At 43.1% G+C, this 20,474-nt stretch overlaps 2 protein-coding genes across 2 annotated transcripts; one reads left to right on the top strand and one right to left on the bottom strand.

Annotated features, from left to right (window-relative positions):
- The first annotated feature begins 18 nt into the window (after positions 1–18).
- On the top strand, positions 19–2,077 carry LOC111604065 (putative inorganic phosphate cotransporter). Its single transcript, XM_023321934.2, has 3 exons — positions 19–304; positions 371–1,614; positions 1,673–2,077. Exons 1-3 carry the CDS (start codon positions 244–246, stop codon positions 1,859–1,861), a joined length of 1,494 nt encoding a protein of 497 aa, XP_023177702.2. The 5' UTR covers positions 19–243; the 3' UTR covers positions 1,862–2,077.
- Positions 2,078–2,873: 796 nt separating this feature from the next.
- Positions 2,874–19,459, bottom strand: LOC111604108 (mucin-5AC). Its single transcript, XM_023322017.2, has 6 exons — positions 19,325–19,459; positions 11,455–11,529; positions 4,569–7,897; positions 4,337–4,513; positions 3,975–4,276; positions 2,874–3,912 (listed from the first exon to the last, which is right to left on the bottom strand). Exons 3-6 carry the CDS (start codon positions 7,884–7,886, stop codon positions 3,057–3,059), a joined length of 4,653 nt encoding a protein of 1,550 aa, XP_023177785.2. The 5' UTR covers positions 7,887–7,897; positions 11,455–11,529; positions 19,325–19,459; the 3' UTR covers positions 2,874–3,056.
- Positions 19,460–20,474: the final 1,015 nt, after the last annotated feature.

The raw sequence follows: 20,474 nt of genomic DNA, 5'->3' as shown, positions 1-20,474 counted from the left end.
ATAGTTGCATCTATCGCACGGAAACAGCTGGCGCAACAGCTGAACTGTGTTTACTGGCCACAACAACGTAGAAAAAAATAACAAATCGCAACGTAAGCAGCAGCAGTAAGCTGAAAAGTTTGCGTGTTATTTTTTTTTTTTTCAAGAGCATTGCTGGCTTATCAGCTGCGCGAAATGCTTAGACGTTCAGACACAGTCATTGCGAACACAACACAGCAACGGCATTAGAACTAATCAACCAAAATGGTATTAGGTTGTTCAGACTGCTGCAGTCACACAGGCTACGACGCCATTGGAAATACTGGTAAGTGATCCGCTGCAGTTGCGGAATGATGAGTGATTCATGCGAACTTTTATCTTTTTTCGGCAGGTCCCCGTTTTGGAGTGCGTCATCTGCAATGCATTTTAGTATTTTTCGGTTTGGCTGTCGCGTATGCTTTGCGTGTGAATCTCTCTGTGGCCATCGTGGCCATGACAGACAGCAATCATACCAATCCAGCATTTCCAGAGTTCCCCTGGGACGAGAGTATCAAGTCGTACCTGTTGAGCAGCTTCTTTTGGGGATATGTCGTGACTCAAGTGCCGGGCGGCTACCTATCTGCAATAATTGGTGCTAAATATATGCTTTTCTTTGGCGTGCTCATCTGCTCCTGCTTGGCACTGCTGACGCCTTTCTGTGCACTGACTGGAGGCTGGAAGTTGGTCGTTGTACTGCGCGCCGTCCAAGGACTCTGCCAAGGCGTCATCTTTCCATCCACGCACACATTCCTGTCCAAATGGGCACCCGCCGAGGAGCGTGGCCGCCTTGTGGGCTACTGTTATTCGGGCTCACAGTTTGGCACTGTGATCATGCTGTCGGTGAGTGGATACATTGCATCCTCCTCGCTGGGCTGGCCGAGCATATTCTACATCTCCGGCTGCGCCGGCATTTTGTGGTCTTTGATCTGGATCTACTTGTGCGCTAGCACTCCTGCACAGCATTCCACAATAACGCCTAATGAGCGCCGCTACATTGAGACCTCGGGGCAGCTGCGACGCCCATCGGATGCGGGTCGCGAAGAATTCGCGGCACATCAAAAGCTGCGCACGCCTTGGATCCGCATCTTCACATCGCTGCCATTCCTGTCGCTGCTCTTGGCACACTGCGCGAACAACTGGGGCTTCTGGACACTGCTAACCCAGATTCCGACGTTCATGAAGAGTGTGCTGGGCATGGACATCAAGCACAATGGTCCGCTGTCCGCGTTGCCCTACTTTGCCATGATTCTGCTCACCTGCTTCTTCATCTGGTTGTCGGATATGCTAAAGCGCAACGGCAGCTCCATGTCGCTGAGTTTCTCGCGCAAGCTCTTCAATTCGATTGGTCTCTGGCTGCCAATGCTGGCGCTGCTAGGCTTGGGCTTCATCACACAAGGCAGTGCCAATGCCAAGCTGGCTATTGGCCTACTCACGCTGGCAGTGGCCACAAATTCGGCCAGCTACTTGGGCTTCCATGTGAATCACATCGATCTGTCGCCCAATTTCGCTGGCACCTTGATGGGCATCACCAATTGCGCTGCGAATGTGATGAGTATCTTGGCCCCACTGATTGTGGGACTCATCGTTACGGATGAGGTAAGTTGGTCACAAAAGACTTGCAGAATACTGATGATAATTTGTGCTACTTTTACAGACGAATCCAACGCAATGGCGCATTGTCTTCTACTTCACTGCCTTTGTCTACTTCGTTGGCAATTTAGTGTTTATCGTGTTTGGGCGCTTTACTGTGCAGCCATGGAACAATCCTAGCTCACGACAAACGCGTGCTGTGCCTGTCGATGGGCATGAGAACACGGAACGCGCGCCTTTAATTGATTCCTAAGTGGGGATATAGGTTTAAAATTGATTCCTATACTATTCGAATTTACATTCTGGGGTGAGTCTTAGCTAGAAACTGATGTACCTTATCGTAGGGTATTATAAGATGGAATTGATTGCCGCTATTTTATGTTAGCTTATAGAGAACTTTACAACAATTAGTTACGTATGACATATGATATACAAGTTATTTAATAAATACAAACATTATTTTATGTAAACCAAAATATATATATATGTATATATAAATATTTATTATGCTATGTAGCAGCATCATATTTTAACTCTGTTTAAGTTTCTGTCTTTAGTTTATTCATCTCGAATGTTGTTATCGGTTTGTTTGTCATTTAAGTTATTTTTGCTTTACAGTGTTTTTACTTCCTGTTAACTTATCTGTAAGAAAATAATTGTTATACTTCATTCAGGAATTTCTGTTTTGTTGTCACAAATGACTTTATCTTTTAGAAGTCTGCGAAGAAATACCTTGACCAATATCAACTAATGTCAGTTGTCTGTTTTCTATCCTAGAGATTGGGTTTGGCTTCGTGTTAAAAGCGAAACATTAGCTTTGTTGTGTCTGAGCGTTAGCTGTTATAGTATCTGTTTCAATTCCTATGAATTATATATAGCAGAGATTTTTCACATTGTAATTGGAACTTGCTTTGATAATGGGGCTTACTAGGAGCATATATAGCTGAAATGTGATTCGTTTAGACGATTTGGGCTTGGCTTGCGGGCGCTGACTGTTGTTAATTGTTTTTCTGTATAGCTATAAAGTTTATAATAGAAATATGACTGGATATGTGTATAATATATTATCGATTTTGATTCTTTATTTATGTTAGTTCTTCAATCATTTATTGTACAAAACTTAAGCTGCCTAAGTGGTATTATGTTTACGCTAATCAACTAAATATTTTAACTACGATATTTACTAAATTGTTCGAATATAGATAGAATGCGACATATATATGTATGCCTATATATATATATATATATATATATATATATATATATATATATATATCTGTCTAAGTGCGCTTAGTTCATAAAAACATATATTCGTAATTTAAAGCTAATTGCAAGCGGATGTGAGGCTTCAGAGCTTCCGAATGACCGAATTCGTACTGCCCTCAACTAACGCGTATCGCTTGGCCTTATCGTATTTACATGCGAAGCTTTGTGCGCTTCAATTTCGCTCAGTGTAGCTTGTGATTGGCGGGCAAATCTTCGGAGCGTATGCAACGGCCGCGATAACAGATCTCTGTCTCGGAGGTAACTTTGGTAGATGTGGATGTCGCATAGACGACATGCTGCATCAGATCCTTGTGGAAGTTGTCCTCCTTGCCGCCAGATGGCGTTGCCACCGTTGTGATGGCCAACACATCGGCGGGCGCCTCCGTCGCCGCCACCGTGGCGCTCTCGACGGGCTTCGTGCGCCTGATGCTTGTGTAATCCTGACGACGCTTGCCAACAGCTGCCAGCGCTGCAGTGACAGCCTGATCCTCGTTCTCGTCGATGGCAAACAGATCGTGCAGCTGTTGTCGCACCTCGGAGAAGATGCTTGGCTGTGTGTCCAGATCGTCCACATCCGCAGCCGTATCCATGCGACGCGTGGCACTCTCATCGCTCATCGCCAGCGTTGTGGCCATTGTGGTTGTTGCCTCCGGCGTTTTGATGGTGGTCACTTCGTACTCCGCTGGCGTTGTGGGCGCCGCAGCTGTGGTGGTCACCAGCTCAGCCGTGCTGCTGGTGGTTAGTGCCTCGGTAGCCGCTGTCATGGGCGTTGTGGTTGTTATTGCTGCCTTCAGCTCCAGCTCCGCCTTTGGATCTTTGCCCGCATATAGCGAATTATACAGCTGTGGTCCCAGATTCTGAGATTCGGCTGTCTCGAAGTTCTCGCCATTGTCTGCGCCGCCTGCGATGCGCGACTTCTTCCACTTGCCGCGCCTGTTGAGGCGTCCGAAGGTGCTGCTTGTGGGCGTCTCGGTGGCCAGTTCCTCGGACGCCTTGCCCATGACCTCCTCCAACAGCTCCGCAAAGGACTTCTCGGGCCTGCAAGTGAGAGAGCGATGGGTAAAGTCGCTTAAAATTGTCTCTATTACTCTAGCGCTTACTTGAGATTGGGTTCCTTGAGCGGCGGGGTGGTGCGCTGTGCACCACTAGATCCACCAAGATTGGCAGCTACGTTAAATTCGTAGGTTTCCGGTTGATCTGTGGGTCCCGCCGTCACAATCTCTGGCTCATTGTCGAAGTTGTGTGCTTCGCTCTTGCTGCCGTACTTGGGATTGAGCGGCTTAAAGCTGTTGGTGTTGGTGTTGCTGTTGCCCGTCTCCGAGGCGGGCGACCATTGCGACTCTTGACCCTCCAGCTGGAAGGGCTGCTTGTAACGACGACGTGCCGTGTGCGGCGTTGGCTGCTGCAGTTCGATTGTTCGATTAATTATCGATTACAGCTCGCGTCTCATCCATTCACTTACCGCTTTCTGCTCGCTCTGCTCCTGGTTGTAGCGGCTCAGCTTGCGCAGGTTCTGTCGCTGGGTAACGGGCTCCGCTTCCTCTTCGGGCGCAGCTGTCGAAGAGGAGGCAGGATGTGTGGGACGACGCTGACGTTGGCGCACCTTAACAACACGCCGCGGCGGCAGGCGAGAGCGCAGCTGTAGGCCACAAGATGTTAGGATAGATAATTGCAAAACATCATCAAATGCTTACCGATGGACGCTCTTCGGTGGTTGGGGTGGTGCTGGTCACGGAGGCTTCAGTTGTTGTTGTGGTGCGTACTCTCGGGTAATTGCGACGTATGAAGGGCGACCGACGTGTTGTTGTTGTCACGGGTGCCTCAGTGGTTGTTCGTGTTGTTGTGGCTGTTGTTGTGGTCGTTGACGGCGTTGTTGTGGCCAAAGTTGTGTAGATGGGACTGACCTCGTTGCGTACAATGGCTTCTGTGGGATTAAGGTCTTCCTGATTGGGAAAGTAGCCAGGGCCATAGTTATCCTTGGAGAATTCATTATAATGCTGCGCTATTTGCATGGGCTCCAGCAGGCTGGGCACATAGACACCCTGCTCGCCCTGATCTATGCTGTTGCTGGGCGTTACCGTGTACACCTGCTGGGTCTCCGAGGCGGGGCCTTCGGTATTGCCCACATCATAGGAGCTGGGTATGGCTGTGGGGCTGGTGGGACGACGGGAAGGCGCCTTGAATACGGGATAATTCTGCTTGAGCACATCACGCTGATAGTCCAAGTCCTGATCTTCGCTTGGCTTGCCGTTCTTCGAGCCCTTGTAGTGCTTCTTCTTGGTCTTCAGTGTTTGACGCTCCTCTGTGGTGGGCTGATAGCGTATGCGATTGGGATTGCGCAGCAGCGGATTACGCGATGTGGCTGGACGACGTGTTGTGCTGGGCAGCTCCTCGCCAGCATTGTCCGCTGCAGTGCCTCGACTGCCGTAGGGACGTCTGATGCGATGCGTTGGCAGCTTGGCATTGCTCTCCGACTCGGAATAGGACACCGACGAGGTGGTCACCACCTTGGAAATGGCCGGCTTGCGCGTACGCAACAGCGGGCGACGCGTCGGACGTGTCTCTGGCTCGGGTTCGCTTAGTGGCGTTGTGTTCGCTGGCAGCTTATCCTTCTCCTGCAAGTTGTTGACCAAGCCGGGTATATCAGGCGTCAGCGGTGGCAGCTCGGACGGCACATGATACGGATTCGGCTCGTACTCCACGTTGACCTCGTTCTGATTGTAGCTGGGACGATGATTCTGCGGCGACTGAGCCTGCGGATCCACATTGTAGCCCACATCGGAGGTCGTCACTGGCACTGCAGCTGGCGTATAGATGTTAACGCGCTGTTTGGTCCGCTGCGTCGTTGTGGGCTGTGGTGCCTCGTAGTCCAGCGAGGATTGCGTGTACTGTACGGACTGCTCAAAGGGTGGGTTCGTGGTTTGTGGCCGCTGACGGAACGCATCCTGCTGACGGAAGTATTGCTTCATGCGCAGCTCCTCCTCTGCTGTCGTTGATGTGGGCGGGCGAGTTGTGAGCCGTGGCACCTGCTCCTGCACCACCGGCTGCAGCTGTGGTGCGCTCTCGAATTGTGGATACAGTTGACCATTGGAGCTGGGGAATTCCACCTGCGGCCTTGAGCTGTAGGTGAACAGAGTTTGTGGCGTAGCCGTCGTGGAGGTAGTCGAGGACGTCGTTGTAGACGTGGAAGTGGAAGTGGAGCTAGTGGTTGAAGTGCTGCTCGGCTTGGTGCTGAGTGTATGGAAGAAATCATCGCCGCCAATTTGATTCAGTGTATCGAAGGGATTCGGTGTCTTGGCTGGCGCACGGTAAACGGGCTGCTCCACGGCCACATGCTGTGGTCGCTTCTTCTTGTGCCGCTCCTGCTTGGGCGGCTTCGGCGCGTTCACCTCCTGCTGCTGGTTGCCGTCCTGCACATAGTAGTAGCTGAACTTGTTGCCACGCGTCGGCGCTGGACTGGCAATGCCACGCTGTGGTTGTGTGGTGCTCTCGAAGGGATTGCGCGTGCTGCTTGGACGCTGCGAGCGCACGGGCTGAGCCTGGACGAGCTCCTGTATGGCAGCGCTATCCTTGGCGCGATTGATCACAATGGAACCTACATGAGGCTCGGGCAGCAAAATCTTATTGAAGCCATTGGGCGTGCGATAGCTCAGCGGTGCCACAAAGAACGACACGTCCTGGAGGTCACGACTGTGCGCCAGCTGCGACAGATAAGGCAGATCGAACTTGACATAGCCATCGGGTATGGGCATGCCGGCGGGTCCAACGAAAATCTCCGGCGTCTGCTTGGTGGGCGCATCGATAACCGAAATAGCGCGTGCATTGCGCAGCGCAGCAACCACATCCGACTGAGTGGGTCGTGCATTGGGCCGCAGCAAAAACATGGCCAACGGCGGCTGATGGGCCTTTGGCTTCGGCTTAGCTGTCGTAAACTGCGGCTGCGACTGAACCTGTGCCTGCGGCTGGGCAAAGTTCTGGAAGATGTGCTGCGGCTGTGTTGTGGTGGTGCTTGGTCGTGTTGTGGTGCCAGAGCTGAAGAAGTCGCTGCCTACGCTCGGATCCTGTGTGTAGAACTGATTGATCTGATAGGGATTGACAGCCGGCAGGCCGGCGTTCACATTGAACTTGTTCACCTCGAAGTTGCTGCTCGAGCCGAGGCCCGGCGAGCTTTGCGGCTGACGCTGCTGTTGATTGTAGAGCGTATCATAGGGCACATAGAGCAGCTGAACTTCCTGCTGCTGCTGCTGATTGCCAGCGCCGGCAGCAGCCGAGGTCGCAGCTGGCTTGTTCAGGCCAAACACATTTTCCGGCTCCGGATCTACGGGGAAGACTTGCGGCGTTACGCTCTGTAGCGAAGCCTGAGTGGGTATGGGCTTAGCGTGCGACTTCAGTGGAAAATTATCCTGTATATAGTTCTGCTGATGCAAGGGCTTGCTCAGCGCCTGGGCGAGTGGCTTCTGAAAGTCCGAATACTGCTGCGGCTGCTGGCCAAATAACGAGGGTGGACTGAAGAGCGAGGAGGGAGCAGGCAGCGAGCTACCGCCAAAGGAATGCTGTATCTGGTAGCCCGTTTGCAGCGTAGGCGGCGCATTTGGCTGATTGGCCTCATTGTGGAAGGGCATCTCGAACTTGAAGAACGACTGTGAGGTGGGCTCCTGGGAGGCGCTGCTCTTCAGCGGCGGCGGTGGTCCCTGATGTCGCAGCGGCGCTGCATTGGGAAAACGCTGAAACTGATACGGATAATCGAATGGCTTGCTTAGATCCCCGAAACGTGCACTGGGCGGAAAGGATTGCGAGTAGGTCAGCACACGTCCATTGCCCGAGCGATCCTTGCCGCTTTCATCCAGGGGCTGTGCTAGTGGCACCCAGTCTAGCGCATCGCCAGTATCAGCGCTGCCAACAGATTCCAGTTGTCGCGACCATTTGGCAGAGGATTCCTTCTGCGTTTGTGCATAGCTCGCTGAGGCCAAAAGGCCCAGCCAAACGGCAATGAGTTGCATGCGTCGTTTCATAGTCCAAGTGCCTGCGAACGAAGAGAGAAGTTGAGTGTGAGTGAGTGAGTATCTTAAATTACAAGATGGGTATGAGAATTCCCTGAACTCAATTACGAGAATTCTTTAATTTGAATGGAATGCCTAGTTTCTTAAAGATAGGAACTTCATGAGCAAGTTTCTGCCGCTTTAGAGCTTTTAAAATGTTAAGGTGATCTAGGTCTAAGTCTAAGTCTAACTACACAATGTGTATAGAATGCCTGCTCTGTAGTAGAAATGTTTCCCAACTCCTGTATTGACGAGACTTCCTTCATTTCCTGCATTCCTTTCTTCCTTCCATGCTTCGTATCTTCCTTCCTTCATTTCTTCCTACCTTACTTTATTCCTTCCTTAATTCCTTCCTTAATTCCTTCCTTCCTTGCTTCATTCCTTCCTTCCTTCTTTTCTTCATTCCTTCATTAATTCCTTCCTTCCTTCCTCGCTGCATTCCTTACTTCATTCCTTCTTATTTCCTTCCTTCCTTCCTTCCTTCCTTCTTTCCTTCCTTACTTCATTCCTTCCTTCCTTACTTCATTATTTCCTTCCTTCCTTTCATCATTCCTTCTTTCCTTTTTTGCTTCATTCCTTTCTTCCCTTCTTAATTCCTTCCTTCCTTCCTTGCTTCATTCCTTCCTTCCTTCCTTCCTGCCTTACTTCCTTCCTTACTTCATTCCTTCCTTCATTCCTTCCTTTCTTCATTCCTTCCTTAATTCCTTCCTTCCTTGCATCATTCCTTACATCATTCCTTCATTCCTTCCTTCCTTCCTTTCTGCATTCCTTCCTTAATTCCTTCCTTCCTTAATTCCTTCCTTCCTTGCTTCATTCCTTCCTTCCTTCCATCCTTCTTTCCTTCCTTACTTCATTTCTTCCTTCATTCCTTCCTTCCTTCCTCGCTGCATTCCTTACTTCATTCCTTACTTCATTCCTTCCTTCCTTACTTCATTATTTCCTTCCTTCCTTTCATCATTCCTTCTTTCCTTTCTTGCTTCATTCCTTTCTTCCCTTCTTAATTCCTTCCTTCCTTCCTTGCTTCATTCCTTACTTCATTCCTTTCTTCCTTCCTTCCTTCCTTCCTTACTTCCTTCCTTACTTCATTCCTTCCTTCATTCCTTCCTTTCTTCATTCCTTCCTTAATTCCTTCCTTCCTTGCATCATTCCTTACATCATTCCTTCATTCCTTCCTTTCTGCATTCCTTCCTTCCTTCCTTAATTCCCTCCTTCCTTCCTTCCTTGCTTCATTCCTTGCTTCATTCCTTACTTCCATCCTTCCTTCCATCTTTCCACCCTTCATTCCTTGCCTTCCTTCCCTTAAATCCTTGTAGAAGTTGAGCAAATGGAATTTACAATTAATTCTCAGCTAAGATAATTCTCCCTTGAGATTTTCCGATCATTTCTAACTTCGCGATTGTTTCTACAAATCAATTTCGTGACACAATAATAATAACAGACTACAGCAGAGCTCTAGAAGCGCCTCGTCACGATACGTGCAAAGAGCAAAAAGCACAAAGCAAGGTCAGTGGGCAGCGATTCTATTGATTTGCATTTGAAGGAATGTGAAACCTGTTGGCAGGCCGGGACAGGTGAAAGGTTGCTATAACCACAACCGCAACCGCAGCCGCAACTACCACTGATAATTGCCGGCTATGGCCGGCTCTTGGACTTGGCCAAAGCAAGTCGACAACTCTGCCTCGGCCTAACGGTCCATAAATGCCAACCAATTGCCATAATTGTAGCAGTTGCATTTGGTCATTGCGAGAAATTGCATTTAGTATAAACAGTGTCTATAATTTGTCATCATGAACAATGTGATCAATGATCAGTGATCATTGTGAGCGCTCAACTGTCCAATGATTTCCTCATTGCAGATTGATTTTGCATATGGATAATATGTTAATTCGTGTTGGCTGGGCTGGCCTTTAATTGCATCATCATTATCAAGGTGCTCACACACACTGGCAGAGAGCGGAGATTCCAAAACGAAAGTCAACTGACCGGAGTTGGCTGGACGGTTGAGCATGCGAGCAACTGATCAGCTAACTGGATAACTGCAGCTCTGATCACTTTCGTTTTCACTTTTCCACTGCATTAAAGGCGAACATACACACACACATGTGTGTGTGTTGTTATTGTTACCGTTGAAATGAAAAATGCACATGCTTATAACGGATGCCAGACCCGACCCGACCAGACCAGACCCGCATTAAATGGGTTAAACGAAAGCAAAAGCTGCAAAAATAAAAAACAATAAATGCGAAATATCGTAACAGCCGCCAAAACGGAACTCAAACCCAGAGCAGGAGCCACATAGACCCATTCGTGGAGGTCTACAGGTGGCACAGTGAAAGAAGAAAGTTCAACTAACGATGGAGAGAGATAGAGAGAGAGAGAGAGAGAGCGAGAGCGAGAGAGCTAGTAAATTATAGAAATTAAACACACTTGCGGTCACTTTGAATAGCTGGCTGCATTGAGCGGCTGCGGGCTCAAAGGCGGTGCCTAGCCAAACCCGTTGTCACACCCGACTGACTTCAGGTCTCCGAGAGACATTGGCCTGCACTTGAAATGATTGTCCATATGCACTTATTGTATGTGTGTATGCTGTTGCAGTGTATATGTGTGTATCTTTGTATCTGCATCTTTGTATCTTGGTATCTGTATATTTTTATCTGTATCTATGTCTCCTTCTGTATCTGTGCAAAGTTCTCTTTGTAAGTGCTTAAAATTCTATCTTCAATATGTGTAGCTTTGTATCTATATCTGCGCAAATGTATATATAGCTTTGTATCTTTTTGCAGCATCTATATCTGCAGCTTTGTATGCTTGCATTTGTATCTAAATGTATCTTTGTTTATGCATCTGTATCTGTATCTTTATATCTGTATTTGCATCTTTGCATTAGTATTTGTGTACATGTATCTTTGTATCTGCATCTTCATGTATGTATCCTTGCATCTGTGTATCTGTGCCTCTGTATATTTGTATCTCTTTATGAGTATCTTTCTATCTTTATATCTATATTTCCGTATCTCTCTATCTCTTTGCAACGAAAGTGAAATGTGACAATGCCCTCGGCTGGGCATCGGTCGTAACTTTGTTATTGTTTTTCGGTTCGTTGGCAGGTACTTGCTATTTGCCTTTCATCTTGCAATCTTTAAGAAAGTTAAACAGCATTGTGTGGGCGTCTCTTTAACGAGCATGTGGTTTCTGCTAGCCTTGAATTAATTGCAGCTGGTCAGCTTAATGCCTGAGGCTGCGGTTGGGCGGCCAACCCAGCCGGATGTGTGTTTGAGCCGTTAACCAAAAAACCTAACAGCATATATGGCATAGTCATAGACACATAAGCGGCTTACAATCTGTTCCAGCCTCAAAGACTATGTTCAATCGGCTTTCAATTTGTGTGTAATCGTAGCAATTGCGCTGGCATTGACATTGCCTCATCGACTGGCAGCCGCCTTGATTAACTGGGTGTGGGCTCTGGTGTCGCCGACACGCCCACACAGAGTCGCGCCCCAAAAAAACAAAATTTAATTATAAAGCGCAAAAATATACTCACCATAAACAGCGGCAACAATGCAAATTCAAGTGTCCAAATGAGTTTCGTTTTGTTTCTTAATGGGATTTTGTGAAACTGCAAAGAGAAATATGCAAATAAAGTTGTAAAAGGTGTTGAAGTTATTACAAAATAATGAGGCTCCAAACATTGCAAGTGCTAGCCGGCAAAGTAACTGAATAAATACTCTAGGCAGAAATCGGGTTAGAGATCTTCAAATTATATATTTTTAATATGAAATTGTTCTAAGGAATCTTGCTCAAGCTTAACGCGCAAAATATACGTTTTTTTAATACAAATATTAATATTAAAGTTTTCTTCAAATTTAGTTATGAATTTATATAAAGTTGTGTAGCATAAGGAACAGTATTAAACATATATAAAATTCATGTAAAAAAAATAAAAAATTTAAAAAAAAATATTTTTAAATTTACATTTTTATGAATTTATATTTAAAGTTTAACATATATAATTATTAATATCATTTATAAAAAATTTTAAAATATATATTTTTTTATATATTTATTTATTTTTTTTATATATTTTTTGAAATATTTTAATTATATTCAAATGTAAGATATATTTTATATTTATATTTAAATTTTAAAATATTTGTATTAAAATTATTATATAAAATATATTTATTTAGATTAATATAAATGTCAATTCAATCAATTTCAATTTTAAAATATATTTAATACTTTTTCTTTTGCTACACTCTATGCTGAACCTCGATAGTTGCATTCTTTAGTTCCATTTCTTGCCAAGTCATGAGCACTCCAGATCTTCTTAGAGTATCTTTGGACAGAAGTACTGTAAATATTTGCACATAATGACAGACCTGAACGCTTAAGGTACAATAAGTAGTTAACAGAGGTCTCATGTTGCAATGCATCCCAAACAATATACACGAATACCAATGCAGAGCTACAGATACAAAACATACAAAAATCTCAAATGCGAGCTAAGACTTTAATTGCATTTGGCTGGCAAAATCAACGCCTCGTTGCTGGCCACGCTTTGCTGGCTTCAACGCCAAATGTGACGCGACTTGGGTGTGGGTTAGATGCTCGCAGCAACGCCTGCAGCGCAACATAAAGATATTTAAAAAAAAAAAGCCCACAAAGTGCAGCGTAAACAATTATCAGAGCACATCGAACGCATTGCGCCTGGAAGGCTGCACGTTTGGCAATGGAACCAAAAATAAAAAATTGTTGTTTGGATCACTAACAACTGCCGACGGTTGCTGGTTGCCAAGCTATGAGTCAACAGTTGCCAATTTCCAATTGCCAAGATTGAGGGTCAGCAAACTAATTGAAATGCAACGCATTCAATTCCCAAAAAGTCATAGCAAAAATATTGCCAAGCTGAAGGATGTTGAAACTTAAATACACTTATCTATATAAATATATATATGCTTTATATATATATATATATATATATATATATGTATATATATGTGTGATTTAAGAATTTTATATAAAAGTTGTTAGTTCGATATCTGCGTCTCTAACTTGTCTACTATATGTCTATTTATATGTTTTGGCAAGCTAAACAAACTTAAACTTTTTCAATTAAAAAATAATAAGAGAACAAGTTTTGCAAATGTATAAGAAACAAGTCTCATCTGTGCTGCATCGCATCTCCTCTGTAGTTAAGTTCTCTAAGTGAACTTGCCATTCAGGCAATTCAGCTACAAAGATCGGAATAAAAGTTATGTTTGTTGTCTTAGACAAAAGCCTTGACTTTGTCATATGAAAATAAATGTACAAAAGGCAGTACTTTAAAAACATTATTGATAGAAAGAACGCAATCCTAACATATGTATATTTTTATACTGTATAAATTCAGATGAAAGTTTAGGAATTGGGTATGGCAATATTGTCTAAAGTTTTCATAGATGTTATTTTGTTGTCTTAACATATCAAAAACAGAGTTTGGTATTCTCTTCTTCTCCTGCGGTTCAATGAGTATAAAATATATCTCAAATAACAGCATATCCATACTATATTTATGACATAGCCCAGATGCCCTGTTGCAAAAGTGTATCATAAATCAAAGAGTTGATTTAATGAGGGCTTTTGCACAACCAGGTGCTGCTGCTGCTGCACTTAAGTGGCAGCTGTGAGCTGCACGTGTGACTAACTAAATGACAGACAAGTCTAACTAATTGTCTAACTGTCTCATATATTATGAAGAAACATATCTACATATATAATTGAATGAGTGTGTAACGAAAAATACATATATATATATATATATATATATATATATATATATATAATTTGTGTATTTGCCGCTTTGGGTTCACAAAGAGCTCACAGAGACTCAAAAAATTTGCAATCTTTGGCCAATTATGGAGCTGACGCTGTCACTGCGTTGGGCGCAGGCAAATTTATGGCAAAAATATGAAGCGCCCCTCGCGCCGCTGCGTCGCATTTGGGGCCAAAGGCGTTCAACGACAATGCAAAATTTATGCGCCGCGTGCTTGGGACATTGAACTCCAATGAAAACGAAAGCGACAATGAAATGCATTTTATGGCTTTGACTGCCGCAGCAATAGCAGCAGCAGCAGCAGCAGCAGTAGTAAAAATTGCTGGCCAGTGCCCCAAGGCAGCAGCTTTGAAGCATGTTTTTGGCTGCCGGAAAATTGAAATGCATTAAAAAAAAAAGGTTTCTTGCCACAGGGGGCGTAGTGTAGACAGTAGGCCCAAGTTTAATTTCGATTTCTGGTTTGCTGGGCGTCTCCAGACTAATTCCTCAAATTTTATGCCGCAACGCACACGAACGAGCGGCGGCGCAACGTGAAATGCTTCAAATTATTAAACGAAATTTAAAATTTCACGACGAAAAAACAACAACAAAACCACACAAAATGCTGAAGAAGCAGAAAACTTTCATTTTTGTTTGCTTTCCAAATGAGCCCAGGCACCTGCTCAGAAATCAAATCGAATCAAATATGCCGCCTCGGTGAGCAAGGGCTTGCGCAATCTCAAGAATTTACGACAACCTTCGTTAGGTAAGCGATTTGGAAAGTTTCTTTGCTCCTCTTCTTCTGCCTCTTCGAATATTATGTGCCGGAATGCGTGGCGTATTATCACATTTTATTTTAATTTTAATTATTATCTTACTTATGAAGCAACCAATTTGTAGCCGATCTTCATCACACTTTAACGGGCTGCCTGTCCACTCTATATATAAGACAGCTGCTTTGCATTTGTTAAGTGTGTTAAGTACGCCGAGTGATCAGCGGACATACATATTGCTGCATGAGCTGAGCATGGCGCAGTCGAACTTTAGGCGAACGAGTAAGAGTAATGTCCGCATTCCAGTTAAATGATTTTCACTTTGATTTTTATCAGCATCGATTGATAGCGAGAGTGGTGGAAGTCGTGAAAAGGAAACTTTTGAGGCTTTGCTTAGATGATCTGTACTTGGGTCAAAAGAATTTGGTACTCAAGAATTTGAGTGCAATTTTTTGTAGATCTTTAACAGAATTAAAGAATATCTATATATCTGTATATATATATGCATAAAATATATATTAAACAATCTACTTCTTTGACTTTTAACTCAGTAAATCAAACCTGCTTGACATTTAGTTTCTTGCGCAATTAATTTTTATTTATAAATTCTGCAAATATTTGAAATATTTTGCAGCATTTTTTCTTAGATTTGTCTGTTGGGAAATATTATTATAAATTATATTTATCTGTTGGTATAATCTGAAAATGTTCAGCATTCCATAATCAAGCTCTAGAGGGTCTGCTTTTATAGCTGAATCAAAATATCAGAATTCGGAAATACATTTATATAGAGTATTTCAAACTAGTTCTGCAGTCAAGTACTTGATGCATAAATCTATAAAAACAAGTCAGAATGCTCTAGATGCGAGTGTCCGCCTAGCAGATACATTGAGCTAAGTATTGAGCAACTGTGCTTTGATCGATTTACTGGTTGAATCAAGGCAGGTCTGCAACAGCTGTAATAATCAATATTCATTGGTTGAGTCTAGCTCCCATGTAACTGAAGTACATAATGAATATGATGAAAGTTAGCGCTGATTTGAAACTTAGCTGCAGGAGCTACTTAAGCTAAGTTCGATTTTATATTACAAATAGATAAGCTAATGAATGTACAGATCTAGATGGACTTGGCAGTTGCTGCTGAACAGAACAGTATGCATACTTTATGGACTCGACTCAGTCACGCCTGCCTCTGCCAAGTCAAGTCAGCATGCCCATTTTCCAGCTATATGTTGTAATATATATATATGAAAATTCCCATACAAAAATATTACTTTATTATTGAATCTATAATTTTTTAAAATTATTCTACTTTTTTCAATCACTTTTTAAACAAATTTATTAACAATTCACAATGCAAAAGAAGTCAAGAAATTTCTTTTTATTCATTAACATTCATTAAAACTAAAAAAAGAAATAAATTTAAATGCTGAGTCATGTCCAGAGTTTTGCATTTGAAAGCGAAAGTGTTTTGCGTGAAAGTGCGTGTAGGTATGTGACCACTGTACAGTGCCACCAAGCGCAGTGCAGTAGCCCACCGCCGGACATGCTCAATTGAGCAAGAATTGGAAATAGCCCAAGCTTTAATCACGTTTGCTTTGGCCTTAAAGCTTAATAAACACATTGTGCCCCAGCTTAAGTATCGACAAATTATATATATAAACCTCTATATATATATATGATTTGCATTGCGCAAGAGTCGAAACGGATGCCTGGGACTTAATGAGTCAAAATCACAGTTAAATTGTTAAAATTGCTAAAATTGTTTTTTTTTTTTCGGCTGACCTGATTGATTTCGCAGCCTATTGCGTAAGGATGAGCAACACGCTAATTACATAGAGCCAATTGCATATGGCCAGAGCCAAAACAATGCGACAATTGCAAAAGTTAACAGAGATAGACACAATAACTAAAAGTTGACAAAACAAAAGCCACAGCGTCAGCCAAGTGTGGCCCCCAAGTCAACAGAAGCAGGCAGCCTGAAGAAAGCAAAAGTTGTGTGGGATATATATACTGCAGATATATATACATACATTCTCACAGTGAGCTTGTGCAATAAGCTGCTCGCCATTTACATAAACGAGTGCATTTAGATACACAGATGCTGCTTTATAGATGCACAGTAGTGATCAATTCAGAGACTCGATATATGGAGTAGATGCCGACACGTTGCTCGGACTGTGAGAAAATATTGCACAGAACGACAAATATACATGTCTAAGCACACAGGTACACATATATAGAGGCATGTCTAGCAGCAACACAAACTGGCTAACAAATAGCTATGGCTAGCCTTAACTTGTTTTTCTCTCTCGCTCTGTTTTCTAGACTCCGGTCTAGAAACGAAATTGTACGCCTTGCTTGACACGGCTGACTAATCAACTGTCGAAGCGTTGATCTGGCACATGCACCCTGGGGGCAGCTGCAACTTGCAACTGCAACTGCAGCAGATCACGATTATGCGACAACAACAAAATTTGCTTTTATTTGCTCTTTTCAACTGTGCAGTATTTATGCGGTATTTTCTGGCTGTTGTTGGTATATACCAAACAGAGTTGTAGTTAGGGTCTTCAGCATATTTACGCAGCTCTTTAGTTGATTTTCCAATTTCAATTTCTGTTGGTTATTTGCCTAACAAGTTTGTGTCTTAAGTCTTTTGTTTTTGTGTGAAATTCAGTTAAAGCTGAAAGTGTTTTTGGTGTTCGTTGAATAAAATATGAGACCAATCAACAGCAGGAGAGAGTTAATGATAGGGTTTGGCTTAAATTGACGCTAAACAGAGTTAAGTAATTAACAAAAAACCAAAACAAACGGAAAATCAAATCAAATAAATAGCAAAAGCTTATCTAAGCGAACAAAGCCAGGTAGAAGCCATTGAAGTCAGCGCCAAATGGGAGCACTTAACCTTGTTAGAGATGCGCATCGTAATAATTATAATAACAATTAAGGAAATGTTTTTGGACACATTAACGACAAAGCGTGGGAGCTGTGAGAGCCTTCAAAGTGGAGAAATATATTTTATAAGAAAAAATTGTTTTTCACATAATTAAACAAGAAATATATGGAGTATAAAAAATATATTTATGGAAATTCTATTTTATATTCAAATTTGTTTAATATTATCTCCGAAATAGAATATATTTTAATTTATTTTTAATTTTTTTATGCGCATCAAATTACATTGCTTTTGCATATAAAATATATATATTTATTTTATATATATTATATATATTGCCTAGCTGTATAATCCTTGAGGCTCCTAGATTACATCAAACAGCACAACTTTCCTTCAGCAAGCTTTGAAATAAACTTCTAGTTACATAAAAGACTATAAAGTCCATAAGCATAACATAATCTCTTGTCTAAGAGAGATCTACAGCTGTCTTTCATATCACAGTCTTTCAGCTGTAAAAAAGCCAATTCTAATTACAAATGAAAAACCTTTCTTTATGATGCTTCAAGCCACATAAAACTTGGTAACAAAGAAAAGTCGAGTTTTTATAGCTTCCGTTGGTTAAGACAAAATCTGTTTTTTTTTTATGCACAAAAGAGTTGTAATACCTGTTGAGTGAGCACTAAAATGCGCCTCAATAAACATGAAAAACACAAAAAAAAAACAATTCAAATAAATTGGCCCACAAATTGCTGCCGTTTGTGGCGACTGTCGAAGTTTCTGGCAGAGACCGCACAGGGCGGTTGGCACGTGCAATGGCATAGCTTCTGGGCATTTGGGCAACGGCTGAACTATGTGTGTGTGTATGTGTGTAGGTATTTGCACGTTTCACTTTCGTTCACACAACAAAACAACTGTGGCACGCGACACGTTGCCTGCTGTAGGGCTTATGTGGCATGGCATGTGTTTCATTTATGGTTTTTTTTATTTTTTTCGACTGTCCATAAATGCGGCTAAGAGCCAAATAAATAAACATGAAGCGCCACACGGACACACGCACACACACATATATATTATGACAATAAAGAAAAAGTGAGTTTGTTTTTGTTTTCTTGACACTTTCGCGACTTTGTTGGCCAATGCGTCGGCTACGTGATTTTAGCCACAGCCAAAGGCTAAGAAAAAACGTTGAACGGACATTGCCTGCGTTTATTGTAATTAGAAAGTATTTAATTTCGCAGACGAATAAAAGAAAATCAGAAATGATTTTTTTATATGTTTATAAAAATATATAAAAATAAAATAAATTCCATATATATTTGTAATTGTGTGTGTGAGGCAAGTTTCGCTTTCTTGTTTTTATTTTTGCCAAAAATGACGACAAAATGCGGCACATTAGCTTCGTTATGGTCATATGCCACACTCACACACACACTTATACGGCGGCTTGATGGATTGTTGGCCATGTTGATGATGGCCCATTGAAAGCGAAAAGCGAGTTGCCAACATTTGTCATAAGCAGCAGCAGCAGCAGCACTCTAGTCTACTCAACTGTCTCGCTGTCTATGTAAATGCTTAGATAAACCAGGTTATTTTTTCTTGCTAGCCGAAATTTCACTTAAGTGAAAATTGGGTTGAGTTGGTCTTGTTAAGATCTTTATCTAGATGGCTCTTTGTGTCAATGGGTCGACTGCAGAGCATCCGCTGTGCTGCATCATAAATCGCTTGAACATCATTGACAGACGTCTCTAGCTCAAGCTCTATCGCTATCGCTATCTTTATCTCGCTCAAATTGCATGCCACTTGTTGAAGATGAAAACAAAAATCAAATTTCCAAATAATTAGAGCATGAAAATAAACAGCAAATTGCGCGCTATGTTTGTGTGTGTGTGTGTCTGCTTGTGTGTAGTGGCTGATAAATTTCTATTTGCCTTTTTTGGCTGATGCTACTTACCTTTACAGCTTCAGCTGCTGCAAGTGGGCAGCACTATTTCGTATATGTCGACCGCTCCCTCTCTCTCTCTCTATTAATGTTTTAATTTTGGTTTTAATTTGCGGGATTAGCAAAGGCCACTCGCGTATGGGGGCCAAAGGGGGGCTGGCAGTGCAATGAACGCGTATGAAAATTTCACTTGCTGCTATTTTTACAAAAAATATCTCCCACTTGATGGCACAACAAAATGCAGCAGCAACAGCAGCAGCAGCAGTTGCAGCAACAACTACAAACACAAACAACTCGTTCAGGAAGCGCACGCACTTTCAATCCACTCTGGTACCACTGTGCACTGGTTACAGACAGTTTACAATTTACAGTTAACAGTGAAGATTTGCTTGAGCTTGAAGTTCGTTGTTTTTCTTAGCCGGAGCTAACGCGTCTGCATCGCTGGCGTGCCGTTAACAGACTGAAGAAATGAAAAGCGTCTGTGGCCAAAAGTAAGTAAGAGTGGTTTGCGGTTTGCTTTTCAACCGCCGGCGCCAGCGTTGACTGCGCAGTCAGCGCAGCGACGGCAGCGCCGCGACGCGACGCTTAAAGCGGCTTTAAAGCATTTGTGTAGCTGCAGCTTTTAGCCAGGCCACAAAAACTGTACCAACACGCACACACACATGCGCACACTAACACACACACACGCACACACATAAAGCGCACACACTCACATATAGTTAGTAGCTAACAAAAGACTTAGGCAACAAACTTGCTCGCTCTTCCACTGTTCTGCCACAGGAATTTGATGTTGTTTTTGTTGCTGTTGACCGGAAAATTAGTTCAAAGCTATAAATGTCGCCTCAACTTAGTTGGCGTTCAAGTGCCGTAACTTCGTCTTCAGCACTTGAGTAGCATTTCGCAATTGTCGCCAAGCGCCCAGCTAAATCGATTATTGCATTTGGCTTGAAATCAAATCTGGTTGCAGTTGCTTCTAGCCATGAATCATGTGCAGCAGCGGCTGCTACAATAGCAACATATTTATATATGTATTGACTCATTGCCACGTCTTAGATCCGTATATCAAGCTTTAATGGGATCTAGCTGCTGGCATGCGGCACTCAAGGTCGTCTCGCGATTCAATTCTCTGTTACATAAATTCCATTGTATTTAATTAGGTTGT

This window comes from Drosophila hydei, unplaced genomic scaffold (assembly GCF_003285905.1).
Source record: "Drosophila hydei strain 15085-1641.00,03,60 unplaced genomic scaffold, DhydRS2 tig00008122-arrow-pilon, whole genome shotgun sequence".
In the NCBI taxonomy this organism is placed as follows: Eukaryota; Metazoa; Arthropoda; class Insecta; order Diptera; family Drosophilidae; genus Drosophila; species Drosophila hydei.
This window is presented reverse-complemented; position numbering and strand designations above follow the sequence as displayed.

Coding starts and splice junctions, on each gene's coding strand:
- LOC111604108 (XM_023322017.2), bottom strand. CDS start 7,886: ATGAAACGACGCATGCAACTCATTGCCGTTTGGCTGGGCCTTTTGGCC. Junction 4,514..4,568: donor CCACCGAAGAGCGTCCATCG/GTAAGCATTTGA, acceptor TGTGGCCTACAG/CTGCGCTCTCGCCTGCCGCC. Junction 3,913..3,974: donor CTCAAGGAACCCAATCTCAA/GTAAGCGCTAGA, acceptor TCTCACTTGCAG/GCCCGAGAAGTCCTTTGCGG.
- LOC111604065 (XM_023321934.2), top strand. CDS start 244: ATGGTATTAGGTTGTTCAGACTGCTGCAGTCACACAGGCTACGACGCC. Junction 305..370: donor CGACGCCATTGGAAATACTG/GTAAGTGATCCG, acceptor TTTTTTCGGCAG/GTCCCCGTTTTGGAGTGCGT. Junction 1,615..1,672: donor GACTCATCGTTACGGATGAG/GTAAGTTGGTCA, acceptor CTACTTTTACAG/ACGAATCCAACGCAATGGCG.